Here is a 15,246-nt window from a genome sequence, read left to right as displayed (position 1 = left end):
AAAAAGAAAAGAAAAAAACAAAAAAACAACAACAAAACAACAAAAAACAAATTAGGAAAGTGAGGTCTCCAGAGCCTGGCCCACTTGTATATGTTGTGGAAGTCAGCATCAAACATGGGCCTTCTAATGCTAAAAAGAACTAACCCATCCCAAACAGACCCACTAACCCCTCATCTCATGTGTGCTACCCATTATAATCATCAGTCAATACACAGGTGCCAATGAATAGCCTGAGCCTCATCTGGCTCTCAGACCTCCACTCACCAGTTAGAGCTGATCCAAGGGCAAGGAACACACACAGGAAGATGTTCCCAAACACGGATCCATGGTTGTCAATAATCTGGCCTTGAGAGATGGTGAAGATGATCCCGAATACCTGGAAAAACGTAAGGAAGGCAAGGAGCCAGGCTTAATTCACTAGGCTTAATTCCATGGGGAAGAGTAAGATGCCAAACTATTACAGGATCACAGCAAGGTAAGGAGCAAAGAAAAATCAGGTCCCTACCTGTGCCGACACGTTGAGGAGGCCAGATGACATGCCTTCAGATTCTGGGTATGTGAGCTCCACAGCAAACTCAAACCCCAGGGGCAGATAGCCAGTCATGAAGAAGCTGAAGTCCAAACCCAGAGAACAAGGCAATGGAGCGCCTCCAGAACAAAAATGGGAGCCCTTCTTCCACCCTCAGATTGACTCCCTCCCTCCCTCCCTTCCCTGCTTTTCTCTTCCCCAAAGGTTATCTGTCCATTCTCAAAGGTGGTCTATGTAAACCTGGGCTCTCTGCAGATGTCTAGGCCTTGTGCCCAGTGGGTCCCTAATGTCTTTCTTTCACATTCTTCCCTCCAGCAAGCAATGACACATTAGCATTTATGGAGGGGACAAGAGTGTCTGGTGTGTTTCAGTTTCAGTTGAGAATATGTGTCGCAGGTCCACAGGTCCCACGTTAAAAGGGACATTGGGCTACATTGTGCATCACCATGGATCTCTGGAACCTAGGAGGTGGGGCTTGGAGTTCTTTTTATTTCCTCCCCAATAGGAGGTGAAGAAGCACTGAGAGCCAGGTATTTACCGCTCACACACTTTCATAGACATGCTCATACTGCCTGAGGGAAAAGAGCTGAGGTAGAGCCCAGTAAGGTCCCTACAAAATACCTGTGGCTCTGTGCATTTTGTCCCCTGACACATCTGAAGATGCCAGTCCCTCCCACTGGCACCATGCTCCCTTGTTTCTTCATATCCTGTGCTCTCTCATTCCTTCCAACCACCCTACAAAGTTGGCCACACTTGCTTTCATCTTTAGATGTGGAGCCAGAAGCTCAGAGCATGCCTGTGCTCTAATGCCCTAGACCCAGAGCCACTAAACAGTCCCTAGAATCTCAGATGGCTTTTTTTTGGGGGGGGGGGGCTTTTCAAGACAGGGTTTCTCTGTGTAGCCCTGGGTGTCCTGGAACTCACTTTGTAGACCAGGCTGGCCTCGAACTCAGAAATCTGCCTGTCTCTGCCTCTCAAGTGCTGGGATTAAAGGCATGCACCACCACCGCCTGGCCTCAGATGTCTTGAAGGCATAGGCTATGCTTCATTCCATCCCAACAGAACAGCCCAGCTACCTGATGTGACTCAGTTTTTGTTTTGTTTGTGGGTTTTTTTTTTTTTTTTTGAGACAAATTCTCTCTACATAGCCCTAGCTGTGTCGGAAACTGTAACTTACCATGTAGACCAGGCTGGCCTCAAACTCACAGAGATCTGCCTGCCTCTGCCTCCTGGGTGATGGCATTGATGGCATGATTCGACACCATTTCCACATCTCCTGAGGCCAGTGAGGAGGCAGCAAAAGGGACTTGCATTGCCTCCTAGGCTACAGGTGACACTCTAAGAGCCAGGGGATGTGTTTCCCAATTAAATACGTCAGACGTGGAACTTACCCCAGTGTGCCAGCAGTGATGAATACTACCCACAAATGGTTCAGGTCCAAGGTGAATGTGTATACCACCATGCCCACCAGAGTCATGATATACACTACCAGGGTTGTCTCCCTATGGATAAATGCAAAAGAGTTGAGTTACCTACTAATAGGACCTAGCAGGCTCAACTGTTCATTCCACAAGGATCTGCTAAATATTTGTTCTATTTCCAACTCTCTGCAGTATGCTGGCACATCTGTCTTCATAGAAGTGTCTCCATATAGGTGAGGAACACTAATCCAACAATTATTTACAATAAATGATTATACCATGACCAATGTTACAGAGTAAAACTAATAAACATGAAGTCATTCTATCTACTAGCTGTGTGTTCTGTTTTTGTGTAGACCTCTCCATATAAACCTCCTCCTCCTCTTCTCCTTTTCTTTTTCTTTTCTTTTTGGAAATAGGGTTTCTCTGTGTAGCCCTGACTATCCTGGAACTCACTCTATAAACCAGGCTTGTCTCAAACTCAGAGATCTACCTGCCTCTGGCTCCCAAGTGCTGGGGTTAAAGGTCTAAGCCACCACTGCCCAGCTCCCTTAAAGTTTTCAATACTACAGTTGGAGTATCGAACCTCCATAGCAACGCTGGGCTGTAGTCTGGTTTGCTGACTCTCTCTGTAAGTTCTTCCTGTGGCCATTTGCACAGCTTTTCCAGTTGACTCTATTGGATCTGAACTACTGTGCTCCAAACAATGGAGCTGAGCTAAGTGCACTGTACTCCAAAGACTAAGGGAGAACCTTCGGCCTACCCCCTACTGCCTTTTTCTTTGTGCTGGATCTGCTGATAGACTCAGCTGTCCCACGCTCTTCCAAATACTCTCCTTCACAGGAGTGTCTTGGGGCCCTAATTCCTGCAAACAGACTTGCATTCTGTTCCCCGTACCACTCTGCATAGGGTGCTGGCTCAGCACACCCTTCTACCTGCCATGATCACCAGGACTCAGACATGAGTGCTCAAAACCTTTCCATGTCTCCTCAGAAGCCAGGAACACAGTGGGACACAGCAAGCACACTATGGTATATGAGACTAATACTTTTATTTGAGTTTGTTGTGATCTGACCCCTCCAACATAGCTTTATGTAGAACCCATGAAATCAAAGATCAATATGGACTGTTATGTCTGTAATGGCTTGAGTCAGAGCTGACCCCTGGGAAGGACTTCCTGCACCTGCATATGAACTCATGGTTTTTGTGTTTTTTTTTCCCTTTATAAACTGAAACAAAAAGATGTCCGTTGTCATAGCTTTAGACCCAATTCTGAACTACGTCCCTGGTCTGACCAGTATTAAGGTGTGCGTTCAATAAACCATTCCTGTCTGACTGAGATTGGTGTACATGTTGTTTGGGGAGCAACTCTTAGACCACAACAGTGTTCAGATTCTGTTACATACTTTACATATGTTTATGACTGCAATCTCTGGACACCCATAATTTTACCAATGAAGAAACAAAGGTTCATGAAGAAACAGAGGTTCATTAAGTGTTCCAAGTCACTAGCTGAAGCTGGGCACTAGTGACCACATGCTTTTAATCCCAGCACTCAGGAGGCAGAGGCAAGTAGATTTCTCAGTTTGAGTCCAGCCTGATCTATAGAGCAAGTTCTGGAAAAGCCAGAGCCACACAGAGAAACCTTCTCTCAGTCAGTAGCTGAGTCAATGCAGAAGGTAGGATCTGAACCCAAGCTTTGAAAGATCGGTAATGTTTCAAGCTACACATCAGGAGAGTAATTTACTATGCAGCTGCAGTTTGCAAAGAGGTCAAAGCCATGGCCTCCGGAAGATGCAGCTCTGCCCTGGTTTTGAGAATAAGGGGCCTCCATCCTTCACCCCATTCACTCCCTCTATTTCCATCACCCTGCAAAAAGCATACTCAGGAATGTGAGTCACTCCCAGTAATTCTGCAAACTCACTAGAGAGAAACAAAGAAAACAAAACAAAAAATTCATTTTGTTGTGTTTGTTAAACCACAACTCTACCTTCATACTGTGGCTACTTAAAACAAACAAACAAAAACAAAACAAAACAAAACAAAACAAAAAAACCTTATTCCTAGTCCCAGCCCAAGATAGACTTCAATTCCCAGGTTCCGTCCTCCAACTCAAAGTAGACAAATCCAGGAGTTTGGGGAGGAAGAGGATGATTGACAGCTGGTCACTTGTACTAAGCACAGAGCAAGAGTCTTCCCAGGCCTCTACTATATTTTCTAATTCGTCTAAATAAATCATCTGGCTGCCCACGACCCAGCCAGGCCAACATTCCAGTCCCTCCCTTCTCCTGCTGCAGGGCAGGCCCTGGAAGAAGGGACACTTCTGTCCTCTTGACGGGGGTGGCCAGTCTTCAGTAGTTTTGTATCTGGCCGAAACAAGCAACTAACAGATGCGGAGAGGAGAAGGCAGCCAAGTTTCACCAGCAGTAATTCAGCGGAGCCAGGCTCCTCATCGTTCGTGAGCCTGGCAGCCACATCCCTGGGAGTGGCCTCAGCTGGCCTTTGACTAGGCCAACCAAAGTGAGACTCAATCTGCCCAGAGGCTTACAGAAGTGGGTCTGTGTGACAGAGAACAGGTCGACCACTGTCTTTTGCCTCCAGACACTGGAAACTTTGGCAGCTTCGACAAAGCAGCCTGGAACGCTGCCTACCCCAGTACAGCACCATCCTGGTAGCTGACCCACGGCTAGTGTTCACTGAACACCCTCTGCATGAGGGGCCACAAAGAGTCACAACCTGAAGGGAAGGGCAGGTAGCCCAATTTTTCCCTAGCATACACAGGTCCTGAGTTCGATTCTCAACACATGGGTATAAGTTAGAAATAGGTTGGAGGATTGTCCTCTGGAGAATTCTTTCAAGGCTGGCGGATGAACAGATGCCCAGCAAAAATGCCAAAGTCTCCCCATCTGCATCCCCAAGCTGAGATTACAAGCACTTGCCACCATGCATGACTTTTTAAGTGTATCCCAGGGATCAAACTTAGGTTCTCACGCTCACAGAGCAAGCGCTTCTCATTTGAGCTGCCTCTCCAATCCTGGCTCGAATTTTACAAAGCAGCCCCTTCTGCTTCATTGGCATCTGGAGAGTGGGACGTCAGGATTTTGTATTTACAGACCAGGATTAGGTTGGCCTATACTAAAATCTTTTACGCTCACTCTGGGCTCTTAGGAGTCTACTGGATAATCGGGCCGAAGGCATAGGATATTTGCAAACAAGATAAAAAAAAAATTGCAAGATTTAAATGCACTGCAAACTGAACTAAAACAGAGAGAGCTCAGATAGCCCAGAGCAGCCAAGGGCATGCATGGGTCAGGGAAATCGCCTGCTCATTGCTCTTTGGGGGTTCCCCTCAAACTTTCCAACTGCTGAGGTCTCCCCACCCCTTACCCCTGATACACATTCTGTTTTCATTTCTCCGTCCTCTTTTCTTCCCACGAGGCTTTTGGATAGGGGGGAAGATTAGACTAAGCCAACCTCTGTGTCCACTACTCCGAGTCCTCCCAGGATCCCACAGAGTGAGTAGAGCTCCACTTTGTGAAGGAGGAATCCCAGGCTCAGAGAAAGTAAGTCAGAACTGCCTGTTGGACTGCTTAGACTTCCAGCTGCTACCCCGCCCCAAAGCTAACTAGCTGTGTTCCTAAGGCGCATATCATTTCAAAAGTAAGCCCCCCCCCCCCCAGTTCTTGATCGAAAAAGAGTCACTCACTTGTAGGTTTTGGATTTATCCAGCCAGATGCCTGAGATCATAGCACCAAACATCCCTGCAATGACGATGGTCAGACCGATTCTTCCAGCATTCACTTCTTCCCCCTGGGGAGACCACAGAACCACCCCAAGGTGGCCAGCATTTAGCAAATACCAAAACAAGATGGCCCCTAAGATAACAACCTCAAGGACATTCTAGAATAGTTGTTCTTACCAACAATAATACCTCAGCTGTACATCTATGGCCCTGTATTCTGGGATAGCATGATCAGCCAAATTTTGTTCTTTAAGCCACTTAAAATATATATATATATATAAAATTTTCTAGTTTCTTTTTTATTTTTTTGAAGCAGGGTCTTACTACATAGCTCATCTGACTTGGAACTTGCTAAGTAGACCAGGTTGGCCTTGAACTCAGAAAGAACCACCTGCCTCTGCATCCCAACAGCTGGCATTAATGAAGTACACCACCATGCCCTCTCAGATATTTTTAAATTAATCCTTACAGCAATTCTATCTTATGTATCATTGTTTCCATTATTATAGAGTGAAAACCTACTGGAACACATGTTTTTATTTCATCCTATTTTTCAGATGGGTCTAACCTGTGGCCATGTATCTCAGGATAACTATGAATGTGCATCATATGTGCACAACATATTTGTAGATTACAACGTCATTTTACAGTATCAAAACATGTTGGGCAGTCCTTATAATAATATATGATATTATTATAATATTACATATAATATCTATGTTGACACTATTGTTTAATTCTAATCCCCACCATACAATTAGAAGTTAGTCTGTACCCATTTGATGATATAAATAGAGGCAGAGTGAGATTAACCTGCTAGCCTAAGGTCACAGGCACATGAGCAGGGATATGATCTTAGGTCTAATGATGGTAGGATTCTGCAAGTGTGACATCCATGGCTTTGGTGTGCCTGACTCTTTAACACTCAGTGTCACTTGCCCAATGTCCAGCCTCACTGGTTCTGGAAGCATTTTTCTTTTCTTTTCTTTTGTTTTGTTTTGTTTTGTTTTGTTTTGTTTTTTGTTCTTTTGTTTTTTGTTTTTCGAGACAGGGTTTCTCTGTATAGCCCTGGCTGTCCTGGAACTCACTCTGTAGACCAGGCTGGCCTCGAACTCAGAAATCCGCCTGTCTCTGCTTCCCAAGTGCTGAGATTAAAGGCGTGTGCCACCACGCCCAGCTGGAAACATTTTTCTTAAACACTTTAATTGGTTCCAGGACAGCCAGGTCTACATAGAAAGACCTTGCCTTAAACAAACAATAATTAATTAATTAATTCAGCAGTTAAGAGCTAGACAGGGCTGGCTGCTCTTCCTTCCCAGGGGCCTGGGTTCAATTCCCATGGCAGCTCATACCTCTCATAACTCCAGTCTCGGGGAATGTAGTGCCCTCTTCTAGTCTATATAGACATTACACATACATATGGTGCATAGACATTCATGCACCATATGTATATGTTACATATCTGTATAGTCAAAATACCATACACATAAAAAAGAAATAAAAGTAGAAAAAACACTTTAATTAAACATACAGGAGTTCAAAATTAAACATTTCCCATATGATATTATAAGACTATACATATATCCATGTGTTGCTACTTATTCTCTAGCCTTTTTTTTTTAAGATTTATTTATTTATTATATAAATAGACTGTAGCTGTCTTCAAACACTCCAGAAGAGGGCGTCAGATCTCATTACAGATGGTTGTGAGCCACCATGTAGTTGCTGGGATTTGAACTCAGGACCTTCGGAAGAGCAATCGGTGTTCTTAACCACTGAGTCATCTCTCCAGCCCCCTCTCTAGCCTTTTTTATATAAAGTTTTGTTTTTGTTTTTTTTGTTTTTGTTTTTTTTTAAAAAAAAAACACATTTATTTATTTATTATATGTAAGTACTCTGTAGCTGTCTTCAGACACTCCAGAAGAGGGAGTCAGATCTCATGACGGATGGTTGTGAGCCACCATGTGGTTGCTGGGATTTGAACTCAGGACCTTTGGAAGAGCGGTCAGTGCTCTTAACCGCTGAGCCATCTCTCCAGCCCTATATAAAGTTTTTTATTTTATTTTATGTTTAGGTATTTTGCCTACATGTATGCATATATACCACATTCATGCCCAGTGGTTTCAAGAGGCCAGTAGAAGGTTTCTAATCCCCTGGAACTAAAGTTACAAGTGGTTGTGAGATATCATGCGGGTTCTGAGTTCTGAATCCAGATCCCCTGAAAGAATAGCTAGTGTTCTTACATCTCTCTAGCTCTTATACTCTACTCTTTAAAAAATAACATTACAAGAGGTAATTGTAGCGGGGAAAAGTGGTACATGCCTTTAGTCCCAGCACTCAGGAGGCAGAGGCAGGCTACCCAAGGCTGTATAATGGAACTCTGCCTCAAAGAGACAGAGACAGACAGAGACAGACAGAGACAGAGAGAGAAGAGAAAGGTAGTTATATGTCTTTTGCAGAAAAGAGAGAAGTCTAAGATGATAACAAGCTTGTCATATTATGACATAGTTTACTATGATATAGTTTAAAACCACCAAAATTTAAATTGAGACCCAGGGCCATCTACCTCCAAATCCTGCAAGCACACCTCCATTGGAGGCTACCTAGAACTAGCTAGACCCAAGAGCGGACCGATACCCAGCCTCTGCAGAGACAGACAGCATCTCCCTGCCCAGCACATTTGGGAATCTGCCTTACCGGGAAGTGCAGGATCACCATGCGATTCAGCAGAGTGGATAAGGCATAGAAAGCACCAGCATTCAGACCTGGAAGAGGAAGGGTGAGACACATTAGGATCCACCCAGACCACAGGCTAATGTCTCCCTCCTCCCTGCAGCCATCATAGAAATCCTCTAGTGAGGGAAGAAATCTTCATTCCCACTACCACTCAGTGTGTTGTCCTCGGAGGAGAAAAATTCAGGGATACATGAGGCAACTTTCTGGTTCTTCTGAAATAAATGCCTGAAAACAATTCAGAGTAGCCATCATTACCCTTTCTTAGCCACATACCATTACACCACGATCCCTTTAGCCTGCCCTGGGAATGACTCTGTGCAGGACCCCTCTGGTCAGAACCATTCATGTTCCTCCTTTCAGCTTTGTCTAGACCTGCGGAGCTCAAACAGCAGTGGGTGTTCTCCACCTTCTCCTGATGAACCTCTTTCCTTCCAGACCTTGGCACCCTTCCAACTGCTGGCTGTTCTCTCCTCTCTCCACTCCTATAGGTCTGTCGTGTGAAATTAAAACATCTCCAAATGAGCATTTAGTGTGTGTGTATATATATACATATAGCATATGAACATGTCATATATGCATATCCTACTCCATCAGGTTATTCAACAAATTACGGAGTACCTAGAAATTACTGACAGAAACAGGATAAGGGACTGGGGAGGAGGCTCGGTTGGTAAAGTTTCTGCAGCAAAATCCTGAAGACCTGAGTTAGGATCCCTAGATCACATGCACAGAGCCAGGAGTTTGTAACTGCTGAGCTTTGGAGAAGGGCAGAGACAAGCAGGTCCTGGTGCTTACTGGACCATCCAGCAAAATTGATGAGCTTCAGGTTTCAGTCAGAGCCATGCTTCAAAAGAATAAGGGAAATCGGGAGGGAGAATGGGGAGCACTATGATGAATTAGAGGGAGGGGGCAGATAGGTATAATCAAAAGTCATTACATAAACATGTTAAATTTTCAAAGTACAAAAAATATTTTTAAAAAAGGCTTAGGAGGACACCTAATATTAACCTCTGGCCTCTATACATACATATATATATATATATATATATATATATATATATATATATATATATATAGAGAGAGAGAGAGAGAGAGAGAGAGAGAGAGCATATGAACATGTCATATATATATATATATATATATATATATATATATATATATACACACACACACATACACAAAGGAAGGAAACAGAGAAAGAAAGTAGATAATAAGGTGATTTGCCCAAAGCCACATAATGAATTAGTAACTATACTGAGACAGGAACTGACCTAAAGAAGAAAGGACTTCCTGACCTTCTTTCAGGGATAATGGTGATGATAATGAGGATGATGAAGATAATGCTGACGATGACAGCATCACATACGTAGGTACTGACCCTGTTCTAAGGACCTCACAAACTTTATCATTTCCCTAAAGTTAATAGTGTTATCATCCCCATTCTACAGATGAGAGAAATGCACACCGTTAAAGAGCAAATGCAAAACCGAGTGAAGTAATTGACACATACTGGTAGTCGCATCCCACATAATCCTAGCATTTTACAGACCAAGGCAAGAGGATCATGAGTAGGAAGGCCAGTCCTAAGGAGATCCTATCCAAACGAAATGAAACAAAACCAACCAATAAAAAACAAGCATAAGCAAGTCTTCCTGTTTATAAAGCATACTAGGGGACTACGGAGTTGTTGGTGTTGGTTGGTTGGGTTTGTTTGTTGTTTACGTTTTTGTTTTGAGGCTCACAAGACTACCACAAGCACACTTCAATTTGTGGAGAAGGGTATAAGATAGGACACACAGCGCACAGACAGGCTATCTTGGGAGTTCATCTTCAGTAGACTCAGCCCACAGAGCCTCAGATTACAGAGACATCTAGATGCTGTTTCTCTTTGGGCCTCAAGGTTTTGGCTAAGGAACAGTGATACAATTAATCTCTCTGGTGGGACACCTCCCTGGAGCACAACTCTCTAGCCATACTTTCCAAGGTCCCCATAAAGGATGGACCAGTGAAAAGGGTCTCTGTACTCAAGGACACACTGAGTGGCCTGGGGCCAGATAGGACTAGGTCTGTCTGTCCATTTTTAATCACAGGTCTTTTTTTTTTAATCATAAGCAACACTGTTGAAATACAGTTGACATGCTCCCTATATCAAGCTCCCAAGGGAACAAGATACAAAGTGAAGGCCAGATTCCCACAAAAAATAGATAAGAACTTTCACCCCCACTTTTGCAAGCACAGAGGCATTAAAGAGTAAATCTGGGTTTGAAGTTACCCCTGTTGTCTCCAGAGCCCTTGACGTTAATCATTAGATCTCAGGATTTAAAACAAAGGTGTCTCCAAGCCAGGCCTGTTTCTTCCCATCCCAGCCGCTCTCAGCAGGTCACTCCACAGATGCAAAAGGTTTGACTCACAGTGGCTTCCTCAAGACAGACCTAATTGGTTCAACAAAAGCTGAACATTACACAACTGCCAGGCTAGTGATTGTCACATAAGAAAACATTCTACAGAGGAACAGAGAGATGGCTCGGTGGGTAAAAGTACCTACTACCATGTCTGAGGACCCAAGTTCTGCCCCCCCAGGACCCACATGGTAGAAGGACGTACACGTATCCCCACAAATAATAAATATATAAAGAGTGTTTAGTTGGCATTCAATCAGCATCTTACTAGAAAGCAAACCCAATTAACTTCAACCACCCACCCACTTAGAATTCCATCTCTGAGTCAAGAAAAGGTCCTGAAAAGTGGGACGAGCTGGAATGTGGGAGGAAGCAGGGAAAAGAAAAACAAAACAGCCTCTTGCATCTTCTCTTCTCACCCTATTCTCTTCCCACCCTTCCTGCTCATCCATCCGCCTCCTGGCCCAGGATGACCCTGCCAAAGTTAAGTGAACTTTGGCTTTAGGTAAAAAACAGCTGTTCTCAGCTTGGGTCTCTAGCTGAGATGTCAAGATGGGCAGAATCCAAGAAAACAGATGCTATCCAACTGAAGGGGGCAGAAAAAGAACAGTTTAATATCAGCATTCCTGTGAGGAGAGAGTCCTGAGGACCCTGGCCCAGGATGCTAAAGCTAAGCTCGGGGATCGGTGAGTGAGCGGCCATGTGTCTACTGGCATGTGTCCAACCCCACCCTCCACCCACTTCATCCAGGGCTCTGAGAGTGAGCTCCCACAATCTGCGTCTGAGCAAACCTTCTCGGTGATTCTAACACTGCTGAAGTTGGAAATACTGACTTAGTGTGGTTTATCAATAGCCTCTCCCTGTGCCCGGCTACATGGCCATGGAAAAGGTGAAGGACAGGGAGCAGAGGCATGCTCTGGAAGGCTGACCCTCTTTCCCATACTGTACACACTTCCCCCAGAGGTGTTAGCAATGATTCTCAAACCAATCTTTTTGTTTGTTTGTTTTGTTTTGTTTTTTTTCGAGACAGGATTTCTCTGTATAGCCCTGGCTGTCCTGGAACTCACTTTGTAGACCAGGCTGGCCTCGAACTCAGAAGTCCGCCTGTCTCACGAGTGTTGGGATTAAAGGCGTGCACCACCACACCCGGCCAAACCAATCTTTAGGTGTCTCTTTCCATATCTTCAGACGTTGCCAGACAAGTCAGACAACATGAGTCCTCTCCTGTGTGCAGTCCAAAAGGTGGGACACCCCACACCCAGAGCAGGAAGAGTGGGGATGAAATGTAGGCTCTGCCCTGAGGGCGTAGCACCCCCTCCACAAATCCAGGGATGTGTGATCACTACTGCAAGGTAAGCCCCTATCAGCTCAAGGCAGAGGCAGTATGTACATCCTGGGAGCCTGCCATGCTAACGGGCACATTTGGAATGGGCAGGTCCTAAGGAGAAGAGCAGTTCTGATAGCCATCACTAGGAGTCCCTTTCCTTTTTTTTTTTTTTTTTTTTTTTTGAGGCCAGTTCCCCCCACCCCCACCCCCCCAAAAAAAAGCTATTTCAAGGACCACTCAAAAGTTCAAAATGAGTTCTTTTAAATCAGAATCTTCTAGAATGGGACTTGAGAACCTGAATTTTAACAGGGAGAAAGGGAGAGGGAGAAGGGGAGAGGGAGGGGTAGGGGTAAGGGGAGTGGAAGGGAGAGGGAGGGAAGAGAGAGAGGTAAAAGAGAAAGGAAAACATATTAAATATTTCTTAAAACAAGTGTTTGGCTTCAGGAATGCAGAGGATGAAAGATCAGACCAAGGTTCCCAGGTGGTGGGGTTCACATGGAAGATAAGGAACCCCAAGACCATGAGAATTCCCCTTACCCACAGCTAGCTACTTCAGAACTTTCCAACTCTGAGGCAAGTTAGAATTTCCTGAAATGTTTATGAAAGGCAGGCAATTTCCTCCACCTCTGCCGCCAGCATCTGAATCCCAGAAGAGAAGCACAGAAAACCAAACTTCTAATCAAGTGTGCCACTGGATTCTCTCTTTGAGGTAGCTTGCTGTGCTGGCTGGCTTTGTGTCCTTGTGGCACAATACCTGACAATACCTAGCTTCTAGGGGAGAAAGGTTTGTTTCTTCTGGGTTCAGGGTTTCAGAGTTGGCCCCAAGCCAGGCGTGGTGGCACTCGGGAGGCAGAGGCAGGCGGATTTCTGGCCAGCCTGGTCTACAAAGTGAGAACCAGGACAGCCAGAGCTACACAGAGAAACCCTGTCTCGAAAAACAAAAACAAAAACAAAAAACAAAACAGAGTTGGCCCCACTATTTTGGGCTTGTGTCAGGCAGCGCCCATCATTGTGGGGAATCTGCAGTGGAACAAAGAGCCTCACCTTATGACACCCAGGAAGCCACAAAAGACCGAAAGGGCCCAGAGCTCCAATATTCCTTTTAGAAGCATACTCACAACCATCCTTAACCCTAGTTCCAGATGATTCAACAGGCACCCATGTGGTGTACATGTATACGTTCAGCCAAAGCATTCATACACATAAGATAAAAACATAAATCTTTAAAAGTTATCTTTTCAAAAGAATGCTGGAATGAGAGTCATGTACTACCACACCCAGCCCCATTCTCCTTCTCCTCCCTCTGTAAAATTTATTTTTAGCTGGCCATGGTGACATATGCCCTTAATTCCAGCAGTTAGAAGGCAGAGGCAGGTGGATCCCTGAGTTCAAGGCCAGCTTGGTCTACAAAGCAAGTTCCAGGACAGCCAGGGCTACATAGAGAAACCCTGTCTCAAAAAAGCAAAACAACAAAAAATTATTTTTACGTGCGTGTTTTTGCCTGAATGTATGTGTGTGCACCTCACTCACGCCTGGTGTCCTCAGAGATCTGCAGAGGGCATTGAGTCCCTCGGAACTGGAGTCATAGATGACTGTGAGCCACTATGTGGGAGCTGGGAACCAAACCCAGGTCCTCTGCAGGAGCAATGAGTGCTCTTAACCACTGAGCCATCTCTTCAGCCACATCAATTCTTTTTTTTTTAATTAAAAAAATTAATCACATCAGTCGGAGGTGGTACACCGCTTTAATCCCAGCCCTCGGGAGGCGGAGGCAGGCAGATCTCTGAGTCTGAGGCCAGCCTGGTCTACAGAGTGAGTTCTAGGACAGCCAGGACTACACAGAGAGACCCTATCTCAAAGCCAAAAAATAGCCGGGCGTGGTGGCACACACCTTTAATCCCAGCACTTAGGAGGCAGAGGCAGGCGGATTTCTGAGTTCAAGACCAGCCTGGTCTACAAAGTGAGTTCCAGGACAGCCAGGGCTACACAGAGAAACCCTGTCTTGAAAAACCAAAAAGGGGCTGGAGAGATGGCTCTTCCAAAGGTCCTGAATTCAAATCCCAACAACCACATGGTGGCTCACAACCATCCATAACAAGATCTGACGCTCTCTTCTGGTGTGTCTGAAGATAGCTACAGTGTACTTACATATAATAATAAATAAATCTAAAAAAAACAAAAAAAACAAAAAAAGCCAAAAAATTAAATTAATTACATACAAAGCAATGAATTTCGTGGTGGTACTCGCATATGCCATTGTACTTTGTTAAACTCCTTGTAAGCTAGGATCTTGTAGGTACTGGGAGATCCCTGTGTTGGTTCCTCCCACAAGGTAGAATAAGGATAAGCCAGGAGAACTCCAAGGGAAAGGGGGTCTCAAGTAGAGGCTCCCAGACCAGATGTCAGACACCGGGGACAATGATCTAGCACACACCTGCCTGTAAGCATGGGAATAGCATGGAGAGCTTAAAGTCTTTCAACATGACTGATAGGCTCTACAGAGACCATAAGAGAACAGGTTCTGACAAGTTCCTGCATTGTTTGGCTGACACAAAGGCCACTGTTCTTGCTGCTACTCAGCCACTTTTCTTGACTAAATACTGCCTACAATGTGACGAGAGCCATTAGCAGTCCCGGGAGGGGGAGAATGACTGGCAACCTCATCCCCACCCAGCGTCCTTGCTACTGGTACAGATTTTCCAAGATCCTATCTCCACATAGGAGCACTTCCCCGGGGCTGTGGAATGTAACTCGGTTGTCAGAGTGCTTGCCTACTGTGACCTAAGTCCTAGAATTGATCCCTGTCACCACATAAAGCAGATGTGATGGTGCACATATGTAATCCTGACCCTTGGGTCATAGTGGCAGGAGCATCACAAGCTCCAGACAGTCCCCAGCTCATCCTAGGCCACTCTAGGAGTCACAAGACCCTACCTTAAAAAATAAATGAATATATTACATTTAAAAGACTTTCCTGGGCTGGTGAGATGGCTCAGTGGGTAAGAGCACTCGACTGCTCTTCCAAAGGTCCAGAGTTCAAATCCCAGCAACCACATGGTGGCTCATAACCATCCCTAACAAAATCTGATGCC

The 15,246-nt window shown here is 44.9% G+C and overlaps 1 protein-coding gene across 1 annotated transcript in view; it reads right to left on the bottom strand.

Annotated features, from left to right (window-relative positions):
* Positions 1-15,246, bottom strand: part of Flvcr2 (feline leukemia virus subgroup C cellular receptor family member 2) — a 65,765-nt gene that overhangs the window by 8,165 nt on the left and 42,354 nt on the right. The window contains exons 4-8 of the mRNA XM_021202490.2: positions 8,390-8,457; positions 5,657-5,760; positions 1,921-2,031; positions 506-611; positions 265-376 (exon numbers count right to left, since the gene is read on the bottom strand). Coding sequence (XP_021058149.1) covers positions 265-376; positions 506-611; positions 1,921-2,031; positions 5,657-5,760; positions 8,390-8,457 — 501 coding nt within the window. The remainder of the gene's footprint in view (positions 1-264; positions 377-505; positions 612-1,920; positions 2,032-5,656; positions 5,761-8,389; positions 8,458-15,246) is intronic.

This window comes from Mus pahari, chromosome 7, assembly GCF_900095145.1.
Source record: "Mus pahari chromosome 7, PAHARI_EIJ_v1.1, whole genome shotgun sequence".
NCBI classification, from domain to species: domain Eukaryota; kingdom Metazoa; phylum Chordata; class Mammalia; order Rodentia; family Muridae; genus Mus; species Mus pahari.
The sequence above is the reverse complement of the archived record's forward strand: the minus strand, read 5'-3'. Positions and strand labels throughout refer to the sequence as shown.